The sequence below is a fragment of the Lepidochelys kempii genome, chromosome 8 (genome assembly GCF_965140285.1).
Source record: "Lepidochelys kempii isolate rLepKem1 chromosome 8, rLepKem1.hap1, whole genome shotgun sequence".
Taxonomy (NCBI): domain Eukaryota; kingdom Metazoa; phylum Chordata; order Testudines; family Cheloniidae; genus Lepidochelys; species Lepidochelys kempii.
In genome coordinates this window covers 36,278,706-36,305,979 of record NC_136387.1, presented here as the reverse complement: position 1 = coordinate 36,305,979, position 27,274 = coordinate 36,278,706, and the positions used below count along the sequence as shown (strand labels likewise).

Sequence of the window (27,274 nt, the reverse complement as noted above, 5' to 3'; positions counted from 1 at the left end):
GAATATGCACAGTATTCCCCATCAGGCAAAAATACAGGGAAGGGGAAAGCAAAAAAGCTGAGCTAAACAACCCAAAAAACTCCAAATGTGAGTTCTTCCCAAAAGAGGACATATGATGATTTGACGTAATGGGGAGGCCAGAGAACATCAGATCAGACCGCATGCTCCAACAACAAATCGTCTGTATGAGTCTGCATCACAACTGAAAAAAAATCACCTCTGTGCAGAGTCAGCACAGGACCTCAGCACCATTTAGGTCCCACCTTAACCCCTTAGAGCTAGTGCAGAAGGTTTGGGCTGGCCTTCTGCAAAGGGGTAAATTTTATCCCAGTTGAGGAGGAACTTGATTAACTGCTTCTCAGAGGACATGCTACCCTAACCCAGTATCGGCCAAGGAAAGCACATGGAGGCACCAAAGCTTGGGAGATTCTTGATGTCATCGTCTCTAATGAATGTTGAAGGAAGATGCCTGTAGTGGTGGCACTAGGATGCAGAAAGGACAGAATAGGTAAGAAATTCTCTATTCCTGTCATCTGTAATAATGACTATGCTAAAAGTCTCCTCTCTTGCCTGCAGTGTGAATATCTGTGTGTGCTGCATTCATTCCCTCCCCAGAACCCGTGTGCAGTTCAGCGGAAGTTTGACATGCAGGACATGTGCAGCCTGCGTCATAGAGGTTCACAGTGCAGAGCGGAGTGACTGGAGATTCCCCCTGCCCCTTTTTGGATCACTGCTTTAGAACAAATGTTCACAGTGTGCAAAATGAAAAATTTCTGATTTATTTTTGCACGTTGATAAAAAGAAACAAAACCAGGTGGATTTTGACGCTCTCTGGCTTCTCAAGTAACTACTGCTGTTTTTCTCCTATTTAGACCCTCAGAAAGAGAATCATTTTTTCTATATTAGATACTTCCAAAAGTGGTGGGCTAAGACAGGCTCAAATCCCAAATTATTTTCTCTTTGCTTTTTATAAAATACTTTTTATCCTAATACCAAGGCATGACTCTAGCATTCCTAGCACCTGATGCCATTCTTACTTTCCTTCTGGTTTTACCTCCTATACCTTTGCAGTTGCTGGGGAATACCAGGTATAGTGTAGTGAGGACACTTAGTGTCTCCTGGTGGAACATTCCACCCTAGCAACTTCAGCAGGGTTTTTCTTGCCTAATTTCTATGAGAAATTTTCTAGAGAATGCTAATTAAGGGACAAACCCCAACAACCCAGAATGCTGTATAAATAATACATGCTACTGGGACATATTGACTTATTCATGGTACAAGTCTTTTTTTGGTTCTTTCTCCCATCGGGTTCACAAGATGATATAATGGACCAAATTCTTCTCTCAGTTATCCAGTTAGAAATCCAGTTACTCCATTGATTTCAGTGGATCTGCACCCAAGTAACTGAGGGCAGACCTTGGCCTACTGTATTCATACAAGAAGAATAAATGCCCCTAGCCATGTGATTGGTTGAGGATATTTGGGTTGAACTGATGTGAGGCAGTCTGAATCTTAGCTTTTCCCCTGACTCCATTCTGAACAGTTTTACGGACCTGATCAGTTTGGATAAATTACTTCTCTCTAAAAGTGTACTGTTAATCTGTTGCAAGTGACTGATTTCATTGGCGCTGAAAAGTCTTCCATTACAAATAACTATGTATCTCTCCTGCTTGTTACAGCCATATCTTAATAGAAACAACAGATCACTGGTGAAGTTCAGTTTAATTTCACAAGTGTATGTGAATTGTACAGTGTGGTTGAGACCGTGCAGTGTCCCATGATACAACTCATTCCTGGAACACAATTGCCAAGAGGATTCACATCTGTGTTACTGTCTGGGTTGAAAAATTAATTAGATTACTTCCCAGCATTTCTTTTAAAAAATCCATTGCTGTTATAGGTTTCTGGATTTTCAATACTCTGTCCCCTCCCTGTCTTCCAACCACCTCTCCTCCATGCCCACCCAACCTTTGATTATTTGAAAGTTTTTCCTTTCAGCACCTGTATGCTTTTGTGTATCAGACGTTGTGGTTTCTGGAATAACTCTAGGGCCCAGAGCATGCAGTTGTTGCAAGAAAAAAAAGTAGTCCTCAGTCCAGCAGGGAGAGTAGAGATATGCTGGACTTGTGATGGGGCCATCAAAGGATCAGTGTATATATGTGTGAGAATGGGTGTGACAATCGGAGTCCAGACACCCCAAAGAGAGGACAGAGGTTCTGAACCCCAAAGAATAAGCAATTGAATCAACTGGTTGTATCTGATGTTACTGTGTATAAAAATATATTGTGTCAGGTCTTTTATGAAAGCCTGTAATGTTCTGGCAGTATTCTGTAATATTTTTATCCCCACCAGGTCTCTGTTGTGTGTGGAGTGTGTGTGGCAAAGTGAACTGAAAGCTGGGGGCTGGTTTCACTCCATTGGGGGTGACGAACTAGAGGTGGAAAATCCAAGTGTTGGGTAGTTAAGAACTTGGGGGACACAGATTTGGGGGAACTTGGCACTGGAAGGGCTGTTGAGGTCACCCTGCCAGGGGTTACTAGGTCGGTGGAAGCCAGGGTGAAAACTTACGCTCATAGGCTGGCTACTGGTGTCAGAGCTCTGAGCCATGGCAGCCTAGTGTTAGGCCCCCCAGGTTACAGGGCAGGTGGTGACAGAACTCCTTACTGGTCTGGGTGGTGCCCAAAACATTGCAGTGGCATAGCTGGCAGGATTTGAATCTGTGTGGAGAATCTCCCAGCAGCCAGCCTACAAGCATAAAGGTGACCTCAACATCCCCTTCCGGTCCCAAGTCCCACCAAATTCAATCTCAGGCTCTACATGTCTGTAATAGCTAAATTCCCTTTTCTAATACAAGTTACCTATTGCCACTGAACAGTTTCCAAGCATGCTCTCTGTCCAAGACGTGCACTTCACTTCGATGCTGGTCCTGAGTTTTTGGGTGTCCTTCACTTCAAAAGCCCTCTCTTTTAAGGGTTTGCAGTTTTTTTGTCTTTCTCTCAGACTGTGGTGATTCATGGAGGAGAAATTCCTTCTCTCCTAGGCAGGGTCTACATTAAAAAATTAAGTGGACCCAGCTATGTAGCTCAGAGGTGTGAAAAATCCACACCCCAAGCTACGTAGTTAAGCTGACCTAGCCCCCAGTGTAGACAGCGGTAGGTCAATGCAAGAATTCTTCCACTGACCTAGTTACCACACCTTGGGAAGGTGGGTTAGCTACAGTGACCAGAGAACCCCTCCCATTATTGCTAGGGTGACCAGATAGCAAGTGTGAAAAATCAGGATGCAGGTGGGAGGTAATAGGCACCTATATAAGACAAACCCCCAAATATCGGGAATGTCCCTATAAAATTGGGACATCTGGTCACCCTCGTCATTGCAGGGGGTAGTTACACTGAAGCAGTACAGCTGTCCCACTGTAGTGGTTTAAGTGTAGACTTAGCAGTTTTCCAAGACTGGGGTTTGGTGTTTTTTTTAATTTTAAGTTGTTTCAGTGTTTTCCCTCCATGCTAATGATCCACCATTGTCTCTTCCTGGCTGTACAATGGATGGGTACTTGAAGTAAGTTCTGTGTAAACAACTGGTTTAGGAGGAGCCGTCCCTGTTCTGTGCTTGACTAGTATGCTCATGACCAGAACTACAATTTCTAGATACATAATTACATACATTTCTAATCCCATTCTGTCTATGTATCTCCTAAGGACCATCAAGTTAGAACATTACAAGCTTTCATAAAAGACCTGACTTGGCATATTTGTATACACAATAACATTGTATACAACCAGTTGGTTCAGCTGCTTATTCTTTGGGGTTCAGACCCTCCGTTCTCCCCTTGGAGTGTCTGGACCCTGATTGTCTCAGTGGGTATGGTCAGGGTCCTGTTTATTGGATTACCAAGGCACCTGGGGAATCTGCTGGAAAGGAAAGAGAAGAGTTGTGAGGCTATTAGAGATCATGACTAGAGGTCACAGAGCTGTTATGGGGAGGAGAGGGGACAATGATAAGTTTGCTGGGGTGCACAAGGGAGGCATTACTGAGCAGAAGGAGGAAACCAAGAGAAGAGGAGGAGAGAATGGTAGGAGATTTCAATGTGTTTGGGGAGGTTTGGGATAATCATCCAAGCCTTTGGGTGCTTATCAGAACTGGACCACGGAACACTTTGAGATCTGCTGATGACTAGTCTACATCGGTTGGATTCTGCTGCTATTTGTGTGTTCAGAACACATTATTTTCACTGGAGTACATTTTTAATTAGTATATTTTTCTAACCTTTGCAGAAGCTGAAGAGCTCTATCAGAAGAGAGTTTTAACCATCACTGGGATCTGCGTTGCATTGCTTGTGGTTGGAATAGTATGTGTGGTCGCTTACTGTAAAACCAAGTGAGTACCGGCAAACAAGTCAAATCTAACAGCAATATTCAAGCTTTGGGTTCACGCTTCTAGCTATGGCACTTATTGACTAAGATAATACTCAAAGGAGATGCTGTACTGTGCTTCTCACTTACACCAGAGAAAATGCAAGGTCTAATAGGGCAGGGGAGTGGAAATCAAAACTCTCTCTATGCCTGACGCTGGGTAGAGCTCATAGGTGTACCAGATTGTGCAGAAATTCTGCATTTCAGCTGAATCAACCCCATTTTGCTAAGTCAGGCAATGTCCTGTGGATGAGAGAAGAAGACTCCCTGTAGCATTGGGAAAAATCCATTATGCTGGAACCTAGGTGACCGTGACTTCTGGTCTCATCTCCGCTGATGATTGGTTATATTTCAGTGAATTTCATAACAATTACTGTTGAGCAAGGCTTCATAAGCTTTCCTAGAAGACAATCAAATATAATTCCCTTCATTTTACAAATAAGTTAACTGAGAGATTGCATGAGGTCATTGCAGGCAAAACTGGGACTAGAACACAGGTCTCTAATATGCAAACCCAAGTCTCATTCAAAACCACATTCCCTTGCCTAATTAATATGCCAGATCTATGTGCCTGGCTGGCCTTCTCTAACCAACCATCGCTCTAACCACTAGCCATACTTCTCTCCCAGAGCCAGCAACAGAACCCAGCATTCCTGATTCCCAGCATTCTGCTGCTGTCTAGAAAATGGCTGTACAACCTGTTAAAAAGTGTGTGTTCACCTCGGTCCCCCTTCAGTTGCTGCTCCTCACAGAATATAACAGTCACTCCTTTAGCTCAGGTGTAGAGGTCTGAGGGTCCTGGGATCAGACCTCATTGACAGCCCACATAGTGAGTTCTCTTGGTTGCATGCAGCTGAAAGTTGAAGCTATAGGCTGGAAGCTGAACCTAGACAAATTCAGACTGGAAGTGAGGTGTAAAATGTTACCAGTGAGGGTAATCAACCATTGGAACAATTGACCAAGGGTCATGGAGTATTCTCCATCATTGTCAATTTTTAAATCCAGAATGGATATTTTTATAAAAGATCTGCTCTAGGAATTATTTTGGGGAAGTTCTCTGGCCTGTGTTATGCAGACAGTTGGACTAAGATGACCACCATGGTCCATTCTGGAATCTACAAAACTGTGAATTTTCTTTTTAAAAACTACTAGTTTATTTAATTCACAGAGGGAGGAAACATCTTTAAAAAAGGGTTTCACCATTATAACCTGTCTGTTATGGTGTGACGTGCAACAAAACCCAGATGTTCCACATTGCGACCATTTGTCACACATTGGCTTGTATTGCATAGTGGTAGGCTTGAAGGCTGAGAGTTATCACTTCGACTCTGATTTGCTGTGAGGTCGCCATAAGGAACTCATGTAACTTCTCCGTACCTTAGTTTTTTGCCGTCTGAAAATGGGGACAATAATACCTCTCTGCCATGCAGGAGGTGTGTGAGGCTTAATCAGTTTGAGAGTCTCAGCCAAAAGGACAAAACAATCTTATTATTAATACAGATATTCACTTGATTACTGAAGGTTTCAAACACACGTCTCTCATTTGCCCAGGTAGAAATAATGGAACAAACCCTGAAGTCGTAAGTCAGTTTTCACGGCATCTCCACTGTGGAAAAACTCCTACCCCCATGAATGTGCATGGGTGAGAGGGAAATGGGAACATGTCCCTGCTGATCTGTTGCACCGACTGGGTTAGCCGGGCCTGGGCAGTGGGGGAATCAGCTGTGCCCAGACATACATCCTGATGATCTTCCTGCGTTGGTGCATCCCCATACCATGCCTTCCTGTGGGCCGTGCCTTAAAGGCATATGTGGCTCTGGCCCTCTGTAAAGGCTTCAGAAGTTAGCTCAGGGGTGTTACACTTAGAATTTTGACCATGTTTCTCCCAGCTGTGGTGTTGGCCCAGGATATGCAGTGGAGACAAGCTTCTGCGACTCAGGCAGCACAAAGAGAACCCCACGCTAAGCTATGGACAGAGTCTATCCCTGCCCAAGTCTGTAAGGAGTTTTGGCTCCTAATCTGATTTTAGTGGAAGTTAGGAGCCTAAATACCTTTGAGGATCTGGACCTGAGAGAATAAGGCAAAGGTATCCATCTGCTGAATCTCCAGGAGCAAAGTGCAGGTCTCTCCCCAGCAATCTCATGCCAGGGGTGACAGCTTGTCAGAACATTCTTTTCCACACATCTGGGTTCACAGCAGCATTGTGGCTACCTGCTTGAAATGCTTTTCAGTACAGAGCACAGCGCCAACCAATTTCACTCTGGGGGCCGGAGGAAGAAATGGGGGCAGGGGATTGAGTATTTTGCTTTTATACTAGTTTATCCCACAGTATTTCCTCCATTAGTTTCTGCTAAATGGATGCTAGAAGGTGGAGGCTCTGTTCCAAAACCATGCTTCAGGGGTTAATCCAGGCAAGCAGACAGCTGCCTTCTGTAGACCAGCACCTGGTCACTGTACATCCAGTATCGCCTTGCTGTGGAGCAGCCACCGGGCTGCACTTCACCGTGCTGACTCATCAGACACTTCCGCAACGCTTGTTCTTCTAGACCTTGTCTACACGGGCAAAAATAGAACCCATCGATCACCAGCACTGGAGCTCCAGGGGTGAGAGATGGAGCGTAGACAGGAGACAGTAAGTTCCTGAGCCGCCCTGTCTTCATCTCAGTTTCTACCGTGCTGCCATTGGTGGAACTGCATCAGAAGGCACCCAGAGTGAATTCCAGGTCCTGTTTTTGCCAGCATAGATGCAGCCTGCTCACCTGGAGAGACAGCGCTCAGTCCATATCTAAGCATGGGCTTTTCACATTGGCCTTGTCTTCACTGACAACATTGCCCTCCATTAGTGGGAGCAATGGGAGGAGCATCAGCAAAGGCAGACCACGTGCATTTTTGCCAGCATGTCATCTAGTAAGCCTAGATGATATGATGGATTCAAACTTCAGTGGCTTTCAGTGCCGGTAGCTATAGTACTGTATATGTAGTACAGTGTTTCCACTATTGCTTCTGCTAGAGGAGCTGCGCAGCACAGACAGCGCTTAGATCTGTAATTGGGACCAAGCTGCAAAGTTTGATCCAAACTTTACCAAATACCACCTGACTTCAGAACTGCCATTTTGGTTTGGGCCCATCGCTGCTTACGTGCTTCAGAAAACCTCAAACGTTGCAGAAAGATCCTAACGTTGTGGAACGTTGTCTTGTGCTCATGATTTTCCATTGCCCTGAGCTACAGCATGCTGAAAGTGTCTCTGAGACATGAATTCGAAGCATGGCCTTGTCCTCCTTATTGTCTGACACCCCTACAGGGCTTTGGGTGTGAAGAGTCCAAGGAGATATTAGAATTCTAAGTAAACCCTATGAATCCATTTCTCCTTTGTGCATTTTTAGAAAACAACGAAAACAAATGCATAACCATTTACGGCAAAATATGTGTCCCACCCATCCGAACCGGAGCCTTGCCAACGGCCCCAGTCACCCCCAACTGGATCCGGAGGAAATTCAGATGGCTGATGTAAGTGGCTTTGGTATAAGGCAGTGCAGAAGTGTATTGAATGCCTTTTTTCAGCCAGTGATTTTGTTTAGATGTAACATTAAGAATTTGATGTTAAAAGCTGAAATTGAATGGAAATTTGTTTTTTAAAAATGGAAAACCACTTGGGCTGGGTTTAGGACAGAAATGTATGAACTAATCATATTTAATTCTCTGCCACTCTGTGAAATGCTCCTGGTATTTTCTGTTCATTGACAATATCCCAAAATGCAACATTCTGGACCACTACAAATACCATGGACTACGCGGCTGGTGAGGGTGAGGCTGTTATCTTGAAGAGCCATTGGTGTGCATGGCACTTTAGGTAGGGCCTTGTTCTGCCACTGTTGCTTCAAATCAGTAGCACTTTGCTCAAGGTAGTAAGTCCCATTGGGGTGCTCAGACACCACACTGATGGGCACAATTTAAGACCATAGGCTCTGATCCAGCAAAGCACTTAAGCACATGCTCAGTTTAATGTGTGTGGGTAAGTTCCCTTAAATTCAGTGGGACTATGAATGTGATTATGTTGATTTGGGGCATTTGGAAAAAAATGAAAGTGGGAGGCAACCAGATTCATGATGAGTAAAGACTCAGGACGGGATTCTTTCCTGTGCCAGCGCTCCAGCATTTCCTAACTTTTGAGTGCTCAGCTTTGCAATGTATGTGATAATTTATATGTCGTCCCGTGTATAATACATAGTGGACCAGTTCTTGCTGGCTCCTGGAGATAGGTATAACGGGTCCCTTGTCAGTTGCACAAGTGCCAAGCACAGACAGAGGAGTCGGGAGCTAGGCAGACAGACAGGCATGAATACGGACAGAAAGAGAATCTGAAAAAAGCAGCAATAGTGCCTTCCCAGGCTGCGGCCCCACACAAAACCTTGCAACATCTGTTGATGCTGTGAGTAGGAATAACCCATGCAAGAGCTGAGGTTGACCATTGCCAGGTCAGGGACCGTACTGGTATACATATACAGACTAAGCACCATGTCTCCAAGGCCCTCAACATTCATCAACACCCTTTCAGAGTTCCCGTGTTGCAGCCTCTCCTTGACATATTGAAGAACCCAGAACAGCGCCACAGAACAGCCACTACTTTTTAACCTTCTGGGCCGCTGCTGTTCTTCTCAGCTCTTTAAACTGGACACAGATGCCATGTGATCATGTACTTGTTACGTGGTTTGATATATAGACTCATAAGCATTAAGGCCACAAGGGACCATCATGATCGGGGTCCTCAACCTTTTTCTTTCTGAGGCCCCCCCTAACATGCTATAAAAACTCCACAGCCCGCCTGTGCCACAACGACTGGTTTTCTGCATATAAAAGCCAGGGCCGGTGTTAGGGGGCAGCAAGCAGGGCAATTGCTTGGGACCCCACGCCACAGGGGGCCCTCAAAGCTAAGTTGCTCAGGCTTCTGCTTCAACCACAGGTGGCAGGGCTCAGGGCCCTGGACTTCAGCCCCATGCAGTGGGGCTTTGGCTTTCTGCCGCGGGTCCGAGCAAGTCTAATGCTGGACCTGCCTGGCGGATCCCCTGAAACCTGCTCCCAGGCTCCCAGAGGGCCCCAGATCTCTGGTTGAGAACCACTGATCATGAAAATCTAGTCTGACCACCTGCATATCAGACCCCAGAACCTTGCCCATCCACTCCTGTGATAGACCTCTAACCTTGGGCTGAGTTACTGAAGTCCGCAAATCAAGTTACCGAGAATCCACCATCTTCACTAGTTTAAACTTGCAAGTGACCCATGCCCCAGGCTGCAGAGGAAGGCGAAACCCCTCCCCACCCCGAGTCAATCAATGAGCAGTTGCCTGATGTTTGGGACTCTCTTTATTACAGTATATTTCTAAAAACGTTTCTGCCACTGACCATGTGATACGGAGGGAAACAGAGACGACGTTTTCAGGAAGTCATTCCTGCTCCCCATCTCACCATTGCTCCACAGCCACTCCAACTTCAAGCCAGAGGTGAGTGTGCCGTCCCCCATCCCCACACACACATCCATCCTATTCCTGCAAGAATATCTCAAGAGTGTAGCAAGAAAACCATTTCTTAAATCAGAGCAAATACCAAATGTTTTTCTTTTCACCTGCTTGTTCACTGCTCATGAGTGTTTGCAATATTCTGTCACTTCAAGTGACACAGAGAAAATAGATGCACGAGAGAAAAACACTGAAGATTATTCTACATGGAGTTTGATTTTGTGATAGTTTTGGAGAAAATTCTTTTTAGCTGTGGGGTTTGGAACATATATAACTCAGATAATCAGCATACACTAGACTTTGGGTAAAAGGAAAAAATTTTCAGAAGCTCCTAAGTTCCATTTACAAAAAGGATGTAGGGCCAGATTTTTGAAGGTATTTAGGTGCCTAAAGGTGCAAAATGAGCTTTTCTAAAGTGCAGATTAGGTGCTCTCCTATCTGCATCATTATGCACCTAAATACCTGTAAAAGTCTGGCCCTTAAGTTCATAAGTCACTTTTGAAGATGGGACTTAGGCTCTTAAGACGCTTTTGAAAACTTTACCCTTTATCTCATTTGCATACTGCTATCCTCTTTCTAAATACTTTATGTAGTACTAGAGCTGCAAAATTTGGATTCAGATCCAAGTTTTGAAGAATCCAAATTTCAGAGGTATTCAGGGGGCATTTACAAAATACAGATCTGGATCCAGATTCAGATCTGAGGAGCTCTGCAATGTCAAGAGTGTTTGGATTCTGGAGTTTGGTTTGGGGCTCTCTCTTGTAGTTTCCATTTTTAAATGTCAGAATTCTGACCTGTGATCTCAAAACTATGAACTATGGCCGTCTGGTGACCCTGTCGTGGCAAATGTGCTTTGTATGTCTGTGCATGGATAGTTGCTCCTGAAGATGACTGCTGTGAAGCATTTAGAGCTAAACTTTGAACATGGAAAACTATGTTGTATCTTCACAATCTACACAAACAGGAAGTTGTACACAGATCAGTTAAGTGTATCTACACATACATTAATCCATGAAGCACACACAGATGTGTATTTTGCACAGGCAGTTGCCTGCATATTTTATATATACTAATGCATATTTCACTTGTGTTTAGAAATATTCTCCTATACATACCTGTATAAGAAGAGAGGGCTATAAATATTGTTAAACATTTAGGTCTAAACTTTCAAAATTGGGGTCCGATTTAGCAGGTGCAATTTTGCATCAATAAAAACTTGTTCATGCAACTTGTTACAGGTGAAAGAATGTTGGTGCAGATGCTTGTCTTTGCACTTTGCACCTACAGATATGGAGGTCATTCTGCGGCTGGCTTGAAAATCTGGGTCTCAATATCTTGTGCGATGTTAGGTCATCAGTGAAATAGCAATAGTTCTTGTTAACAGGACAGGGTCAAGGTGGAAGAAACAGCGCATCCATGAACCAGAGCCTTTTACCTTTTTGAAGGGCATTTCCAATTATAAATTAATCTTTTCCATTTTTATAGTGTCCAGGAAAACCCTGGATTGCATCTTCAAATGCCCTGGAGCAGGGCTAAGAGTAGATGGACACTTTCTCTTTGTGAATCCTCTGTTTCTTCCCCTTTGATGGTTCCAGTGAATACTGTGCTTATGCCAGTAACTGAAGTCGGTTCTTTGAAGGTGCAATCAACATTAAAACATGATTGTAAGATGACACTCTGAGGTCCATATTTATGTCCCATTGGTCAGTTGCACCAGACCAGATGTGTTCATCTGCAAGGCAAAAGATGTCAGGTCTGATTCTGATCTCACTTACACCAGTTGTCCACCAGTGTAACTTTAGTGTTTGGTAGATGTTGATGAATCCTTTGCATTCCAAGTGTTTGGAGAAAAAGGACCAGAAGGCAAAATGTTGACTTTTTTAGAAAACATTCTCTTACATAAGTTACTCTAGCAGTGTGGCTATTCTATTATTCAGTCCTCAAAGCTTGGTGATTTAGACCTAATATTTTTCAGCTATTGTGCATTCATGAGTTGCACTCACAAATTACACAATAGACATGTGCAATCCTGAGTTGTGTGTACAAAAGTATATGTGCATGCAAAACTCCGATTTACATGGTCTCATTACATGTTTTTCACTCATTTCACAATGGTTAGGCCTTCTGACGGGCAGATACCTATTGGGATTTACAAAGTGCCTAACTCCCATCAAAAGTCAGTGGGAATTAGGTGCCCAACTCACTTAGGAATTTTAAATCCTACAAGGCACCAAAATACTGTCATGAATTGGTGCTTGATCTCTAAAACTCTGTCTTTCTGAGTAAACTGCCATGAGCAAATGTTCTTGAAGACACACCCAGAGCAGATGAGTTGAATGTGAAGCTGCCATTTCACTCCTCCTCTTTTCTAACCAGAACACCATTTGAAGTTGTAAATGCAGTTGATGGTTGCACCTGAGAGTAGGCCTGGGTTTAACCATAATTAACAAGTTCTTTGGATCAGGACTGTTCTTCTGCTCCGGCATCCCTGTGAACTCCAGCACCTAATTCTCTGCTGGCATAACTTCATTGACTCCAATTGCCTGATCTGCACTTGCCATAAGGCAGTCAGGCATTTGTTTGTCCTCCCGTGTGCCCACAAGCAGTTGCACCCAAATTCATTGTGGACAAAACAAGTGAAGGCCAAGTTTTGCAAATCGCTCCCGCCCCCCCGGTAAACACATTGCTTTTAGAGAGAGAAGCAAAGTGGATACAGAGTGTGGATTTCTAACCTTCCTTCAGAATGGCTCCAAGCCACAGACTGCCTGAAGGAACAGGTGTGGTGTAGCAGGACATGGCAGAAATTCTCCCTGACTGTTGTTGATCTGTGGTTTGCTCTGCAGGCAGGAAAGCCACACATGGAGCTTGGACCGGACGGAGAGCCTGACTTCTGATTCGCAGTCTGGTATGATGCTGTCTTCAGTGGGAACCAGTAAATGCAACAGCCCTGCCTGCGTCGAGGCCCGCACCCGGCGAGGAGCTGCGTATTGCGTGGAGGACTCGAGAAGACCCACGATGCAATACAGGGATTCGGTGGATTCACTGCGAGACTCACCACACAGCGAAAGGTCAGCCCTCACTGCTTTGTGCCATCAGCTCTGGGGTAGATGACTCTGTTATGGGTTACTAGGGTTCACTGGTCGAAGTGAAGGACACTAGAGAGGGGCATCCAGACCAGATCCATGTTGGACATAAGATACTGCACCAGAGCAGTGCTCTGCTTGGACCGGTATCCTGTCTTTGAGAATGGCCCGTAGCAAAAGCTTCAGACACAGATGCAAAAAACCTCTCGGAATTGACTGCCCATGGTGGAAATTTTTCCCTACCACCAAGCAGTTCATGTTGCTGTATGGTATGCACTGAAGCATCAGAGCTTTTCTCTCTTATACATTGTAAGTGTAAATAAGAGCGAAAGTTTGACAGCGTCAGGGTGACTTCTGGGGACAGGGAGGGGCGTAGATCTTCTCTCTGTCCATGGCTGAAGACTCCAAGCTTGCTGACCACCTGTGGCTCGGGGATTAGAATTCCTCTCCCAAAGAGATGCTCCTATCTTGTGAGCTACAGGAGCTGCTTAGCACATAGCTTAGTACAAAGAACCTGCAGCACATTCCAGCCAGTAAAGAGCAGCGCTACATGTATGCATCAGCCCCTACTGTACGTGGCCTAGGGATGGGAAAATAGCTGATGATCCAGGCAGGGAACTAATCTAAGTGAAGATGAAGTAGAGAGGAGGGGTTGGATTCATGGAGGATTGGGTTGTTTTTAATGGTGAGAGGGGGCTGCCTGGATTTGAAAGCCTTCACCCTGGCTGGCTCACTACTAGCTGGGCTTGTTACATCGGCTCTCTTCTGGGAAAAGTGATAAATTTCATTTCCTTTTCGGGAGGAGGAAGCGATTTTCCCCAGCCCGTCCCCCAAATGCTGCTGCAGCAGTGTAACGGGGCTGGCCATGGGAGAATGCCCCCAGGATAGGCACTGCATCAGGTTGCCATGGAGCCCTCATGCAGGGAGCACACTGGGGCTGGGAGGAACATGTCAGAGGCAGGAGGGAGTACAGCTGGGGGGATTCTAGCCAGTGCTGCTGCCATGGGCATCCAGGGAGGTCCTGCCTCCATTGCACACTCACCCTTAGATCAGCCTGGAATAAGGCAGAGCCTCCTCTCCTGGGCCGCACCGGTGTGTGCTGCACCTCCAGAGAGCCCCAATTGCACCCTGAATATGGACAACATGGTGAAGGCTCATGGGGGACTCACAGGGCTTGGGGCAGGATCAGGCTGTACCAAATACGCCGTGTCCAGCGCAGCAGATAAGGCACAGACAATGCGGGGGTAAGGTAAGGGGAGCAGAGTACAGCAGTGCCGTATGCAAGTGCCACAAGCCTGGAGGCAAACAAGATGAACTGGACAAGCTGCGTGCAGGGATGATGGCCCCACTGGTGTTGTGGAATCAATGGGAGACAGCCAGGAAAGCTGGCCTATTGATGCTGAAGGCCATGCTCTACATCGGAGGAGAGAGCCAGGCATATGCCTGTGCTAGGGGACAAGGGAGTCACCTTATAGTGAAATCTAGATGGCAAGAGAAGAAAACGACAGCATGGACACTCTGAGTCCCGATGAGTGAGAAAGGAAATAATAGTGCCCGACGAGTCTCTGGCCCAGATCAAATCAGAGTAAAAGTAAAGACCAGGCCCTTAGCCAAGAGATAGTGGAGACAGAAAAGGTACTGGATCTGGTGCTTAGCATCCTGATGATTTGAAATACCAAGATGTCTGATGCAGCCAAACCAGGGGGCATCAATGGAGATTTAACATAAACTCCACTGATGTTGTGCAGTGAAACCTGTTCATAAAGACCACCAAAGGGAGGCGCTGTATTAGTGCTGGGTAACAACAGGTGGCCACAGAAAGCAGCATGGTTAATATGGAGGAACACTCACGGGGCTAAGACTACACTGGCTTTTAAGACCAGGGAGGGTGGCTAGCTGGGGCCTCTCAGCACAGATCTCATTCACTGTGCCTCTTGTTTGGCAAGGTGAAGCATACAGCGAAAGGCACGGTCACTTGCATTTGGTATTAACCAATTAAGAGTCAGAGAGTCCCAGAGTCCCAGAGCTGAGTACAGAGGAGAGCCAGTGGCGAAAGGATCTCTTGGGGCTTCAGCTCCTAAGGAAGGGGAACATGGGAAGCTGGAATCATAGGGCATTTTACTGTGACACATCTAACGGTAGGAAACCGAGGCAGTTAGTAGGAAGAGGCCCACAGAGGGAAGTACCAAGGGAAAGGTGGAAATAAGAAGGACAATGCTGGGTGTTGAACGGTTCTTCCCACCACGCAGGGGGCACAGGTTCACAGACAGACTCCTGTGCTGAAGAAGTATGTCATTTATTTTCTGCTTCAGTGAGTGATTGGTTCATCAAACCAGGGCACAGCACAGGGTTAAACGCAAGTGATCCCCATATTCGGTGCTCGCCTTAAATACACTGTTACAAAATTATTCATTCTATATTGTATAAACACCTTTCTGCCTAGCACTAAGATTAGTTTGCCAGCTCGGTTGTTACCTGATTGGATTGCTGACCCCATTGTTTATCTGATCTGATTGCTGGCTCAGCTTTTGACCTGGCTGTTCTCTTTCCTGGCCAGACAAGCAGGCATTTTTTCACATGCCCCAACACCTAAAATATACATCCTACATATTCCATCCTACATTGGGGGGACCCAAGAGTAAAAAGTATAAATGCAAGTGTATGATTTCAAAGGGAAGTCTAGAACAAGAAAGCAAGCCAGTGACTAAAAGAAGAGCTTATAAAGGACTTGAAAATTGAATTTTGCAGGGGCAGGAAGTGAGGTTGGATCTTCTAGAAATCAAATATGGGAGACGAAAGAGAGAGAGAGAAATGCATAAATTTACAGATTCTAAGAAAAGCAGGGACCATGATGATGATCTAGTCCAGGGGTGGCCAACCGGAGCCACATGCGGCTCTTCAGAAGTGAATATGTGGCTCTTTGTTTAGGCACCGACTCCGGGGCTGGAGCTACAGGTGCCAACTTTCCAATGTGCCGGAGGGTGCTCCCTGCTCAACCCCCTGCTCTGCCCTAGGCACTCCACCCCTTCCCGTGCCCTCCCCTGAGCCTGCCATGCCCTCGCTCTTCCCCCCTCCTGAGCCTCCTGAACATCACGAAACAGCTGATTGGGAGGTGTGGGGAGGGAGGGGGAGGTGCTGATCAGTGGGGCTGCCGGTGGGTGGGAGGCGCTGGGAGTGGGGGGGTTGGGAGATGATGTGGGGGCTGCTGACATATTACTGTGGCTCTTGGGCAATGTACATTGGTAAATTCTGTCTCCTTCTCAGGCTCCGGTTGGCCATCCCTGATCTAGTCTGAGCTTCTGTATAGCACAGGTCAGAGATTTCATTCCTGCTTCAAGCCCAGAAACCAGTGGCTGAAGCAGAGAAGATAGAACTTGATCTAGAGATCCCATGTGAGGAAGAATTTACCACATTCCTGGAGTGGGAAGGAGGAGAGGGTGTGGGTGGATGGTGTGAGAGAGGGAAGGAGTCAGTGGAAATATGGTTTCTACAAATGTATCTAGGAAAAGAATAAAGGGAAGGGAAGTAGAGGAGCTCTGGTAAGGGAGGAGGAAAACCCAATCCAGAAGAGTGTTGGGATGGTTATAGGACTGAGGGAATCTGAGTCATTGTTCTAAGGCTTTGTCTGGATTCAGTGTGTGGATCTCTTTCTTTCTTTCTCCTCCATCCCCTCCACTCATCCCAAGAGTCTGCACCTTTACAGAGGTAACTGACCCGATTCCATTGCCTCTTGCTTCTTTCCTGAAGCTCTGATCTCCATCTCGGAGCTCTCTCCATGATCCCCACCTGCTGTATTTCAGCACGTCTCCCTCCCTATGGCCCCATCGCTCCTTTCACGATCTCTAGGCTGACCTCGTTGCTGCTCTCAGCCTCCTCATCCCTTCCACACACACACACCCGACTTCTCTCCTCTCAGTTGATTCCATCAACCTTTCATTTCTCACAGTTCCTCTCTTGATTCCCGTGTCTCCCTTTCTTGCTGCTCTGCCTGCCCTTTAATCCCATCCCTCTGCATCTGCTGCTTCTGTGACTGCATCCAGGCTGCTGAGTGCCCTTGGGCAATGTCCCAGGCCTGCACTGAGCTCCTCCATGTCAGTTCTTTCTAGTGCTTCCAAAGCATAGCATCTCTTTTCCTCCTCCTGCTCCCTCCTGACACCTCACCCTCCTCTGCCCGCTCTCTGCCCAGCAGCTTGCCAATATTTCCCAACCGCCCATAAGAACTCTTCCCTGCCTCTGACCCTTCAACCTCTAATTCCACCCTTTCCTTCTTCCCACCACTCTGGTCTTCCCAAGCCTGACTGTGACTCTGCCTCCAAACCCTCCAACCCATTGCTTCCCATTTCTTGTCCTCCTCCGCTGCTGTTTATCTCTAGCCACTCCCACTGTGACTCCTTTCCATCTGCCGACGTGCACCAACTGTCTCCCCGACTGGAAATAAACTCCTTGGGATGGACTTATCTCTCTACCTACCACCTTAGCTCCACCACCCTCCTTCCACTGGCTTTCTGTGTTTTACCACACCTCCCTACCTGCCTGGCTTCTGACTTCCGCTTTCCCTCAGACCCTGAAAGCAGAGGATCTTGATCTCTTCTGCTAAGTATCGTTAAGGAGCTGGGGAAGGAAATGGAATGCTTGGAGAGAGCCTTCCCTGATGTCCTCACAGGTTCTCATCCCACAGAGGAAACTGCACAACCTATTAGAATTGGACAAAGGGCAAATGTGAAGCAAACCCGGTGACCGCACAGCTGGGTGTTCCGTTGCCGATCCTAGCGAAGTCGAGGAGATTCAGTATCGAAATGAAACCGCCGGGAAAACAGAACCTAACAACTACAGCTGGGGGAAAATTTTCAGACAACATTCCTTTTTCACTGAAAAATGCAGATTCAGGTTGACCAAAAATGTTTTCAAATTCACGGAATTGTTTCAATCAAACAAAAAAAATTCTGAAAAAATCGAAATGTTTCAACTTTCTTTGTGAATTTTACTTCAATTTGATTCAAGAAAGAACTTAAAAAAGCTAAAAAATCCCTCAGAAACCAAACAAAACCTTTCATTTGACCCAGAGCTGGAATTTTTATTTTTCACTTTTTCAGTTTGCTGATCCTCCCCCCCGCCGCCGCCGCACACACACACCCCATTTTTCGGGCTGGCCACTGACTTGAAAAATTGGTTATTTTCCCAGGTCTGCTAGCGCCAGCTACCATGGCACAGATTGTCCAGGTGATCAGAGCCCCCTAGTAGAACTACCAATGCTGTGGCCCAAGGCAGCCCAGCAGCTGTCATTTTCCTTGATTTCTCTAAAGCTGTTATTACAGCCTCCTACCTCCCAGAATGTAGAGAGGAATACTAGCGTGAGGGCAAAAACTGGCTGGCAGGCCGTAGGCAGTGCAAGCAAATAGGGCACCCTCAGAACAGGGGAAGTATCAACAGGAGCCAGGCTTCAGGTCTGTGTTACTAAACATTCCCTGTAATCCCTGTGGAATGATCAGGGGCATCCCCCTAAGTCAGGGCTAGATTCTGTCTGTAGGAAGCAGAGGTGCAGTGCACAGGGGCAGCCCTGCAGCAGGGGCTCAGCGTGACTCAGCCCCTGTTTCTCCCAGGGGACTTTTTGGGAGCACACACCAGAGCAGCAGCTTCACCAACCTATAGGGGAGTGCAGTGTGCAATCCCCTTTGTGTTCAGCTAACCGGTGTGGTGGTGGGCATGGAGGGGGACAGGACCATGCCCCTCCATCCTGCCAACTTGCGGGCAAGTACCACCCACGTGGGCACTTGCAGGGAGCGAGGTGGTCCCCAGTTTCTAGGTGAGGAGGGCATCACCTTTCACCCTCCCCAGCCCCATCCCAACAGAGACTGGCCATCATCTGTGCAGCCAACCCCAAGCTTGGAGGGCTAATAAGCAGCAGAGGAGCTCTCCAAGCAGCACTAGCGATGTGGCAGGCTGGAAGAGCCAGGCAGCTCTAAATTAGATGAGATTTAGGATAGCTAAATGCAAAGTGAGGCACCAAAGGAGATCCCTTAATCAGCCCAGATAGAAACAGGAGGCTGCTGCTTAGAAAGCAGCTGTGGGGTCAGAGAGCCCCGCAGGTTAGAGTGGAGGTTATTGAAGATGAGTTCATGCTTGAATGCTCTTGCTAACAGAGCAAATGAAATCCTGAGTGCTTGTCTATAAATAGAGGGCTCTCTCCTAAGCCAAAGGAGGTAATAAGGGTGCTTTATACAGCCATGGTGAGTGTGCTGAGGATATTGTGGGCACTTTGGGACCCTGTGTTAGAGAAAAGCCACTGCAGAGCTAGAGGGAGGGCAGAGAAAGGCACTCGAGGGTTTCACAGAGGACGAGAGCCTGGGATGGTGCTGGTGGAAGGGCAGATACCAGTAACGTTGCTCAAAACATATGTATCGGTAAAGCAGGAAAGAGACTGCCCTGGCGCAGAGGAAGTGGGAGAGCCAGAGGACAGGTCTGGAACTGAGGGCCTGACCCAAAGCCCATCAGTTTCAATGGAGAAGGCCCCAAAGTGGATCGTGTGATGATAAGGGGGTTGTGGCTGTATAGGGAGCATAGCAGAGGCGACCTGTCCTGGTGGGAGCTCTCTAAGGCATTGGCTCCTGGAGCACAGGGAGTGGGCGGCTCTGCACCCTTTGAAATAGGGTGACATCAGCGTGGCTGGAGAGGGCCCTCTGTAGTTGCTGACACTGGGTGTGCCAGAGAGGCTGAGTCTTCTGGCAGCACTAGACTGGCATAGTCCAGGGATAAGGATTGTGATGGTCCCTGGGCAAGGGCACAGGTGTTGGGAGGGAGGCACGCTGCCTTTTCCTCTCCTCCTTGTGCACTCATCCAGGAGGGTGATCAGGCAATGCATGTGACTGCTGAATGAGGCAAATACATGGGGTGAAATGCTAGACATTGGCATCGTATGTCTCTAGGGATCTTTTCCAACCCAGCCGTCTAGGGCTTTCTCATTTAAGAGCAGGAGTACAGGAAAAACCCAGGGAGGAGAGAGAGGCTCCTGGTGGGGTCCCATCTCCTCTGTACCAATTTGTTACTCTGTGAGCTGATGTCCCTCCTCTATGTGATGATCGGCTTATGTTCCCACCCCCCTGCTCCACTATACCTCCAGTGAGCTCCATGGTGTCACACTGGTGAAAGGGCTGCAGGAGTCAGATCCAGCATGCACCTCTTTTGTGCATATCATGTAAATGAGCTGGGTGAGAGTCAAAAAGCTACAAACCCATGCACCTCAGGAGAACTTACTGTCTTTGAGTTGTGCTATAAACAAGCAAACACACACTTCCCTGTTCTGAGTCACCCAAATATACAGACATCCTGGGCCATTTACGTACCATAGAATCATAGAATATCAGGGTTCAAAGAGATCTCAGGAGTCATCTAGTCCGTTCCCCTGCTCAAAGCAGGACCAACACCAACTAAATCATCCCCGCCAACTTTTGCTGACTTTTGTCAAGCCAGGCCTTAAAAACCTCTAAGGATGGAGATTCTACCACCTCCCTAGGTAACCCATTCCAGTACCACTCTCCTAGTGAAATAGTGTTTCCTAATATCCAACCGAGACCTCCTGCACTGCAACTTGAGACCATTGCTTCTTGTTCTGTCATCTGCCACCACTGAGAACAGCCAAGCTCCAACCTCTTTGGAACCCCCCTTCAGATAGTTGAAGGCTGCTATCAAATCCCCTCACTCTTCTCTTCTGCAAACTAAATAACCCCAGTTCCCTCAGCCTCTCCTCGTAAGTCATGTGCCCCAGCCCCCTAATCATTTTTGTTGCCCTATGCTGGACTCTCTCCAGTTTGTTCACATCCCTTCTGTAGTGGGGGGACCAAAACTCAGCTCTGTGTCACCCGAATGTACAGTCATCCTGGGCCATTTATGTACCAACTCTGTGTTGCCCAAATGTACATTCATCCTGGGCCATTTATGCACCAACTCTGTGTCACCCAAATGTCAAGTCATACTAGGGCCATTTACTTACCACTTTTCTGTTCTATATATAGAATGGCCCTTTCCATATAGCTCAAAGGCCAAGCACAAAATCTAATATAACCCCTCAAATCAGCCGCTGCTTGGAGTGAGATGAAAGAATAGTCCCCTCCCACCACCTCATCCTCTCCCAGCCAGCTCCTCAAGCCAGTGTTCTGAGGACCTTGCAATGCACCCAGGATGTTAAACTTTGGGCTTGATTCTCCAAGGTGCTAAGTACCGCCCATTGAAATTAATGAGTTGAGAAGCCCTCAGCATCTTGCAGCATTGGGACCTTAGGCTCTACCCTACTAACCAAAGAGCCAATTCCAGACTGAGAGCACCTAGAGAAGTTACATTTATGCAAAGACTTCCTGGCAGCTACAGCATCCTTCCCTAATTACTGAAGTGCCATGGAGCCCATGGCTGCCTTTGCATTTGGCTCAAAGCCCTTTCCCTCACACCTCCGTTGAAACACTCAGGTGCTGCTGGACATTGCGTTAGTAACAGAGGCACTCTTCGCTTTGGCTCTTGGGTGGTCCAGCGCTTCGGCATGGGGCTAGAAAGTGCAGTTTTACTGGGGGTGACATCTTTTGGAGGAGCCTTAAAAGTAACATTCTAATTGTTTCTGGTCATAAAGTTCCCATGGCACTTTTTGCAAGAGAAGGGTTTTGAGCTCCAGTGTCATGGGCAAATTTCAGCTTTGGTAATTACATTTACCTATCTACATTCTCAATGTTGCTTCAACTGGATGTTTTCCTTCGCTTCCTAAACTGTTTTGCAGTGTGGCTGGCATTGAGAGATGGATGGTGCATCTTACCTCGGTGGTGGCTAGATTTCATTGGTGGATGTCATAACCCCTGTGTTAGCTTCACCCCAGTATAGATGCTCAGAGCATCCAGTTTTCACATGTGGGTACCTTAAGCTGCTGCACAAGATGCTGGCATAAGACCATAGGGCTCACCATACCAGGTGGGACCAACAGTACAATGAGTCCAATGTCCTGTGAGCAACAGTGGCCAGCATTAGGTAGTACAGAGGAAGGTGTAAACCCCCATTCTGAACAAATATGCACTCACATGCCCATTGGGCTAGCGGGCGACTTCAGGTATCCAAATGGAGGGCTTGTATGTAATAGGGCAATCACTTTTGGAAATAGGGTCTGTAAAACCCCTTGGGACTTGGTTCTTCTAGGTGAAATTTACAGCATGAGGGCCCGGGTCTGTCAGTTACCAAGTGAGGGGCTCCGGTGCGTCAGTTACCAAGTGAGGGGCGCCGATGCATCAGTTACCAAGTGAGGGCGCTGGTATGTCAGTTACCATGTGAGGGGTGTGGGTGTGTTAGTTACTATGCAAGGGTGTGGGTGTGTTAGCTATTTGGCCCTGGTAGTTTGGACCCCAGGGTCAGGTATTCAAATGGGAAGAATAATATCTGGAAAGCTCTTGTCAATCAGTTGTTTCTCTTTTCAGATATGTGTCTGCTCTGACAACACCAGCACGTCTGTCTCCTGTGGACTTCCATTACTCACTTGCTGCACAGGTACCTACCTTCGAGATCACCTCTCCCAATGCTGCCCATGCGGTGTCCCTTCCACCTGCGGCGCCCATTAGCTTTCGAGTGGAAGAACAGCAGCCTTTACTGCGACGCTATCAGGTGCCCTTTCAGGATATGCAGAGATACGACAGTTACTACCAAAGGAAGAACTACTTGAATGAGAGCATGGGGAGTCTGCCTTCGAGCCCCTTCCGCATCACGGAGGATGATGAGTATGAAACGACACAAGAGTACATCCCAGCACTAGAACAACCAAAGAAAACAGCTAGCAACAACAGGCGGTGGAAAAGATCAAAACTCAACGGGCAGGTCTCACACAGAGCCCGGACAGTCAGAGACTCCTTCTCAGGAAGCAGTGCTTCATATAGTGAGTCTGATGAGGAGCTCATGGCGGAGAGCACCCCATTCTTAAGCATTCAAAACACTGAGGCAATTAACACAGATTCACCGCCGCTGTATCGGCCGGGAGACAGCAGGACTTACTATTCCTTCGAGAGACAAAGCGCACAGGTGGAGAGCGGGCAAAGCAGATCGACACACATGAGACCCAAACAGGACTCGGCTCCTCTTTAGAAGCCACACAAACTCACGCACCCACAAACACACCTGTATCGAAAAGGAGGAAAGATATTTTTATTTTATATAAAAGAGGAAAAAATATAACAAATCAAATGTTTTATTTTCATTTTAGCAAAGTTGTCTTATAATAGCTAACAGCAAAGACTTTTTTATAGGGAATCTCTATTTATATGTGACATCTTGACTTACAGCTTCCGAGAAAAAAACACACAAACAAAACAAAATAAATAAATACTAATAAAAAAAGACGGGCCAATTTTTGACAACTTAAAAATAGAAAAAAAAATATCGTCGTGCCTTTTTTTGCTGTATGCTAATGCCAGAGTCCATGCTGAGGATTACGTTTCAGTCGCATTCTTAAGATCATAGGTTTTAGTTCAAGACAACTTACCATGTTAAGGGCACTTTCCCATTTGAAAAAAACAACACCCTCCACTTTGCCTCATCTCTGGATGTTTGTGATCTTGTTCTTTAAAACATTGTTAGAACACACACAAATGACATGTATATGTATGTTCTCATAAATACCTCCTAAGGGGAATCCGTCTTGCCCACTCAACTAGTTGTAGTTTTGCATATTTCAGGGGGGGAAAATTACGTACCAGAATGCAGAAATAATGGGTTTTTTTGCAACACAGGTAGGAAGAGGGAAAAAAAGCATACAGTAGCAACAACTCTTACAATATATTTGTTGACTGTGTTACTTGTGGGGTCCAAGTAAAACTGACTCATTTTGGCACAGTTTTGTGAAGTTGTAGTCAAATGAATAAAACGTTTACATGAATGTGGTAAAATATTATGTCTTTATAGATGGTTGAATCCACTTCATTGGTGCAGACCCTGATTGGAAGGGAAACAGCCCATTGCAGCAGTTACAGATAAGCACTCTTGACTGGTCAATTATTTTAAAAGATGGCTTTACAGTATTGCAAGACACAATGTCAAGCTCAGACAGAGTTACATATTGGCCATAATAGTGCGGAAGAGTAGAGCAAAGGACATGGAGAAGTTAGTGACAGCACGACCACCAGTATAGCCCTGCTAATTGATGTGAATTACCTACAGATAGTGTTGTGCGTGCTCCGTATGCAATTAATCCCCATTTAAAGTCACTGCAATGCATCCCAGGACCCTGCCCCTGGCCAATGAAACAGGCGGGCAATGTATCAGGAAAGCCATTCAGTGGATTCTTCTGTATCTATGTGCCGTATATTGTAAAGAAAGTTATTATCATAATGTGCCAGTGTTACATAAGAACGTATTGTCAAAGATGGACGTCACATTTCGGGCAGCCCTGGACCCTGGACCCGTGGCTCAAAGAGACAGTGCTGTGTGTCCAAGCAGCAGACCATTCACATGTGAAAGTGCCCCTCCTTTCAGTTCACTGCAGCAACCCTGTTTACATTGTAGCCTGACTTATTTCTTTTTATATTTTCACTTCTGCATGTCCTTTGCATTTCAGATACTGTAGATTGGATGCATGGTGAAGCTGTGACTGAGAAGATAATATAACAATTGACAGTGTATTTCATTTAACTTTTAGCAATAAAGTAACTAAACCCTCTATTCCTCACCCACAATGGGGTCAAATGGAAACTCTGCTAATTAGTCATAAGATGATTGTAAACATTTGCTCTGGATTGTCTGAACTCTTGACTGTTTAACACTTGAATATTTTTTATATTATAAATAAAATAAGAAATAATTAATGTTTCCAGCATTAATCTTAAATCAGTGATCAGATTGGGGGTGGAAGGAGTGGTGTTACACAATCTCAAACTCCACCCACAGCCTGAAGCTCCATCCACAGGCCTAAACTCCACTTACATCTCAGAGTAGCTGGATGTTGGCGCTAAAATTCTCAGTATCGAACTAGCTGAAAGAGACATTTCAACTTCCACCATTATGCTTCAGAGTCAACACCTCATTGAGGTGAATGGCGGGGGAGGTCAGTCCACACTTTTCTCAGAGCTACTGTTGCATTCTGTGTTTGCAGACCAAGTGAGACAGCGCTGCATCAGGACACATTTGGAAGGTTTCCTTTGCAACTGTAAGGCTTAGAAACATGCCTCCAGTTTTTCAAATGTGGGCAGTAATATGGGGGGAGGCTTCCATTTTTGTGTGGCCAAACTGACACCTGTTGGGGCAGGAGTCTCAGAGTGGCTGAGACACAGAGCTTCAGGTGCACTATTGGAAATCAGGCCCAGGGTATCTTAGGATGGACATGTTAAAAAAGGAGGAATGCAAAATCAGAAGCCACTTTTGAAAATCTTGACCTTTCATTTCAAATGGTTATTTATTTTTTTAAAGACAGCTGACCTTCTGCCACTGCTGAAGGGGCCAGTGGGACGGTGTCAGTGTGAAAAGTCAACCCCAAACTTGTTTGCAGGCTGACAAGCAGCCTATGGCAATTGTTTATAGGAAGCTACACAATGGTCTTAACACCTTGCAGCACTTTGTAACAGACCATAATAATACTGGTGGATTTTTCTCCTCCTGAATTGTGTTTACAGTTGATTAGCTTCAGTCATGAGGTGTCAATGAAAATGATTGCCACAGGGCTGAAATACGGCTCTGGAATCAGTACAAAGGCATCTGGCTACACTGGCTTTGTCTCAACCCCATTGTCACAGTGCTGTGGGGACAACGAAATGGGTACACACCAGAGAGAGCATGAGGCCTGAACACCCTGTGGCTGGCCTTGGTGCATGCGGGGGGGGGGGGCATATAAAGAGCTTGTGTACCCCATGCAAATGCCTGGCAGAGGTGCCGTGCAGCACTCGGGGTTCAGGGATGGGTGTCAGCAGAGCCATGCACTAGCCTGTGTTGAGGGAACTACCACCTTGCCCATGGCTGGTGCAGCGTACACCCCTCCCACACACTGGACAGCACAGGTAACGATTGTGTCTCACTGCAGCACTGGCCTTCCTGGAGCTCTGCCTCCGTCCCGCAGGCAAGGCTGGATGTCAAAGGCACAGTCCAGCCCCAGAGAATGAAGCCAAAAGCGTCCCCTGTTGTCCATGACTGAGGCGTAGCACCTCAAAGATAGGGGCCTGACGGTTTGAGGTTCCGGACCTGAGTGACTCCCAAAGAAGGAGTGCAAACGGGGTCAGGATTGCCTCCTCCCCAGCAGTCTGTTTCAACATCAGCCTCTGAAAGCCTTTGAACCAAATTCTGCCCCCCTCCCCCCCGGGGTAAATCTCTCCAAGTACCTATTCCTTGAACTCAAGGGACTGCATGGGGTGTAACCAGGGAGCACGTCTACATTTGACCTCGATGTACATGCCCTAGCTTTGCTTGAGTGAGCATGCTAAACCTAGCAGTGTAGCCTCAGGGGCAGCGGTTGGGGGTGGGGGATGGGAGCGGGGCGGGAGCAGCAGACAACTAAGTACAAGCCCATCTGAGACACTCAGTACACACTCGGGGCATAGCTGCTCATCACCTTGCTAGCGAGTGAAGATAGAGTGAGTACGTCCTCCTGAGCTGAAAACACTGGCTGTGTAGATGTCTCCTGAGTAGGATCTGGACAGCCACTGCCTCCTACCAGTTTCTTAAGAGTGTGTAGAGCATTAGCTACATAGGGCTGGGGATTGAGGGTTTCTGGGTCTAGGCTGGGCTCTGCCACAGATTTGCCATGTGACCTTTAGGGAGAAAAATCAGTTGACCTTCCTGCACTGTGATTTCGTACAGGGGTCGAAGAGGGCTGTGGCTGCGTTCCCCACCTCACAGGGCATTGGGCAGCTTCAGCAGCCATGGCTGCAGTGTGCTCTGAAACTCTCCTGTGGAAGCAGCTGTAGCAGGGCAAAGCATGTCTTGGTACTGCTACTGATGCTGGATGCTAGGCTCAAAGCACCCTCAGACACAGTGACTGGGGGGTCCCTGGTATCTGTCCCTCCCAGTGGCAGTTTTGCCTCAGAAAAGTGACCGACAATCAGAGACACAGCCATCAACTTTCATGATTAATGAAAATGATTAGGGGGCTGGGGCACATGACTTACGAGGGGAGGCTGAGGGAATTGGGCTTATTTAGTCTGCAGAAGAGATGACTGAGGGGGGATTTGATAGCAGCCTTCAACTACCTGAAGGGGGTTCCAAAGAGGATGGAGCTCGACTGTTCTCAGTGGTGGCAGATGACCAAACAAAGAGCAATGGTTTCAAG

At 46.8% G+C, this 27,274-nt stretch overlaps 1 protein-coding gene across 1 annotated transcript in view; it reads left to right on the top strand.

Moving 5' to 3' along the window:
- Nucleotides 1-24,780, top strand: part of NRG2 (neuregulin 2) — a 317,257-nt gene extending 292,477 nt beyond the window's left edge. The window contains exons 8-12 of the mRNA XM_073356050.1: nt 4,275-4,377; nt 7,797-7,920; nt 9,783-9,910; nt 12,769-12,993; nt 22,452-24,780. Of these exons, the coding sequence (XP_073212151.1) occupies nt 4,275-4,377; nt 7,797-7,920; nt 9,783-9,910; nt 12,769-12,993; nt 22,452-23,109 (1,238 nt within the window). The 3' untranslated portion in view covers nt 23,110-24,780. The remainder of the gene's footprint in view (nt 1-4,274; nt 4,378-7,796; nt 7,921-9,782; nt 9,911-12,768; nt 12,994-22,451) is intronic.
- Nucleotides 24,781-27,274: the final 2,494 nt, after the last annotated feature.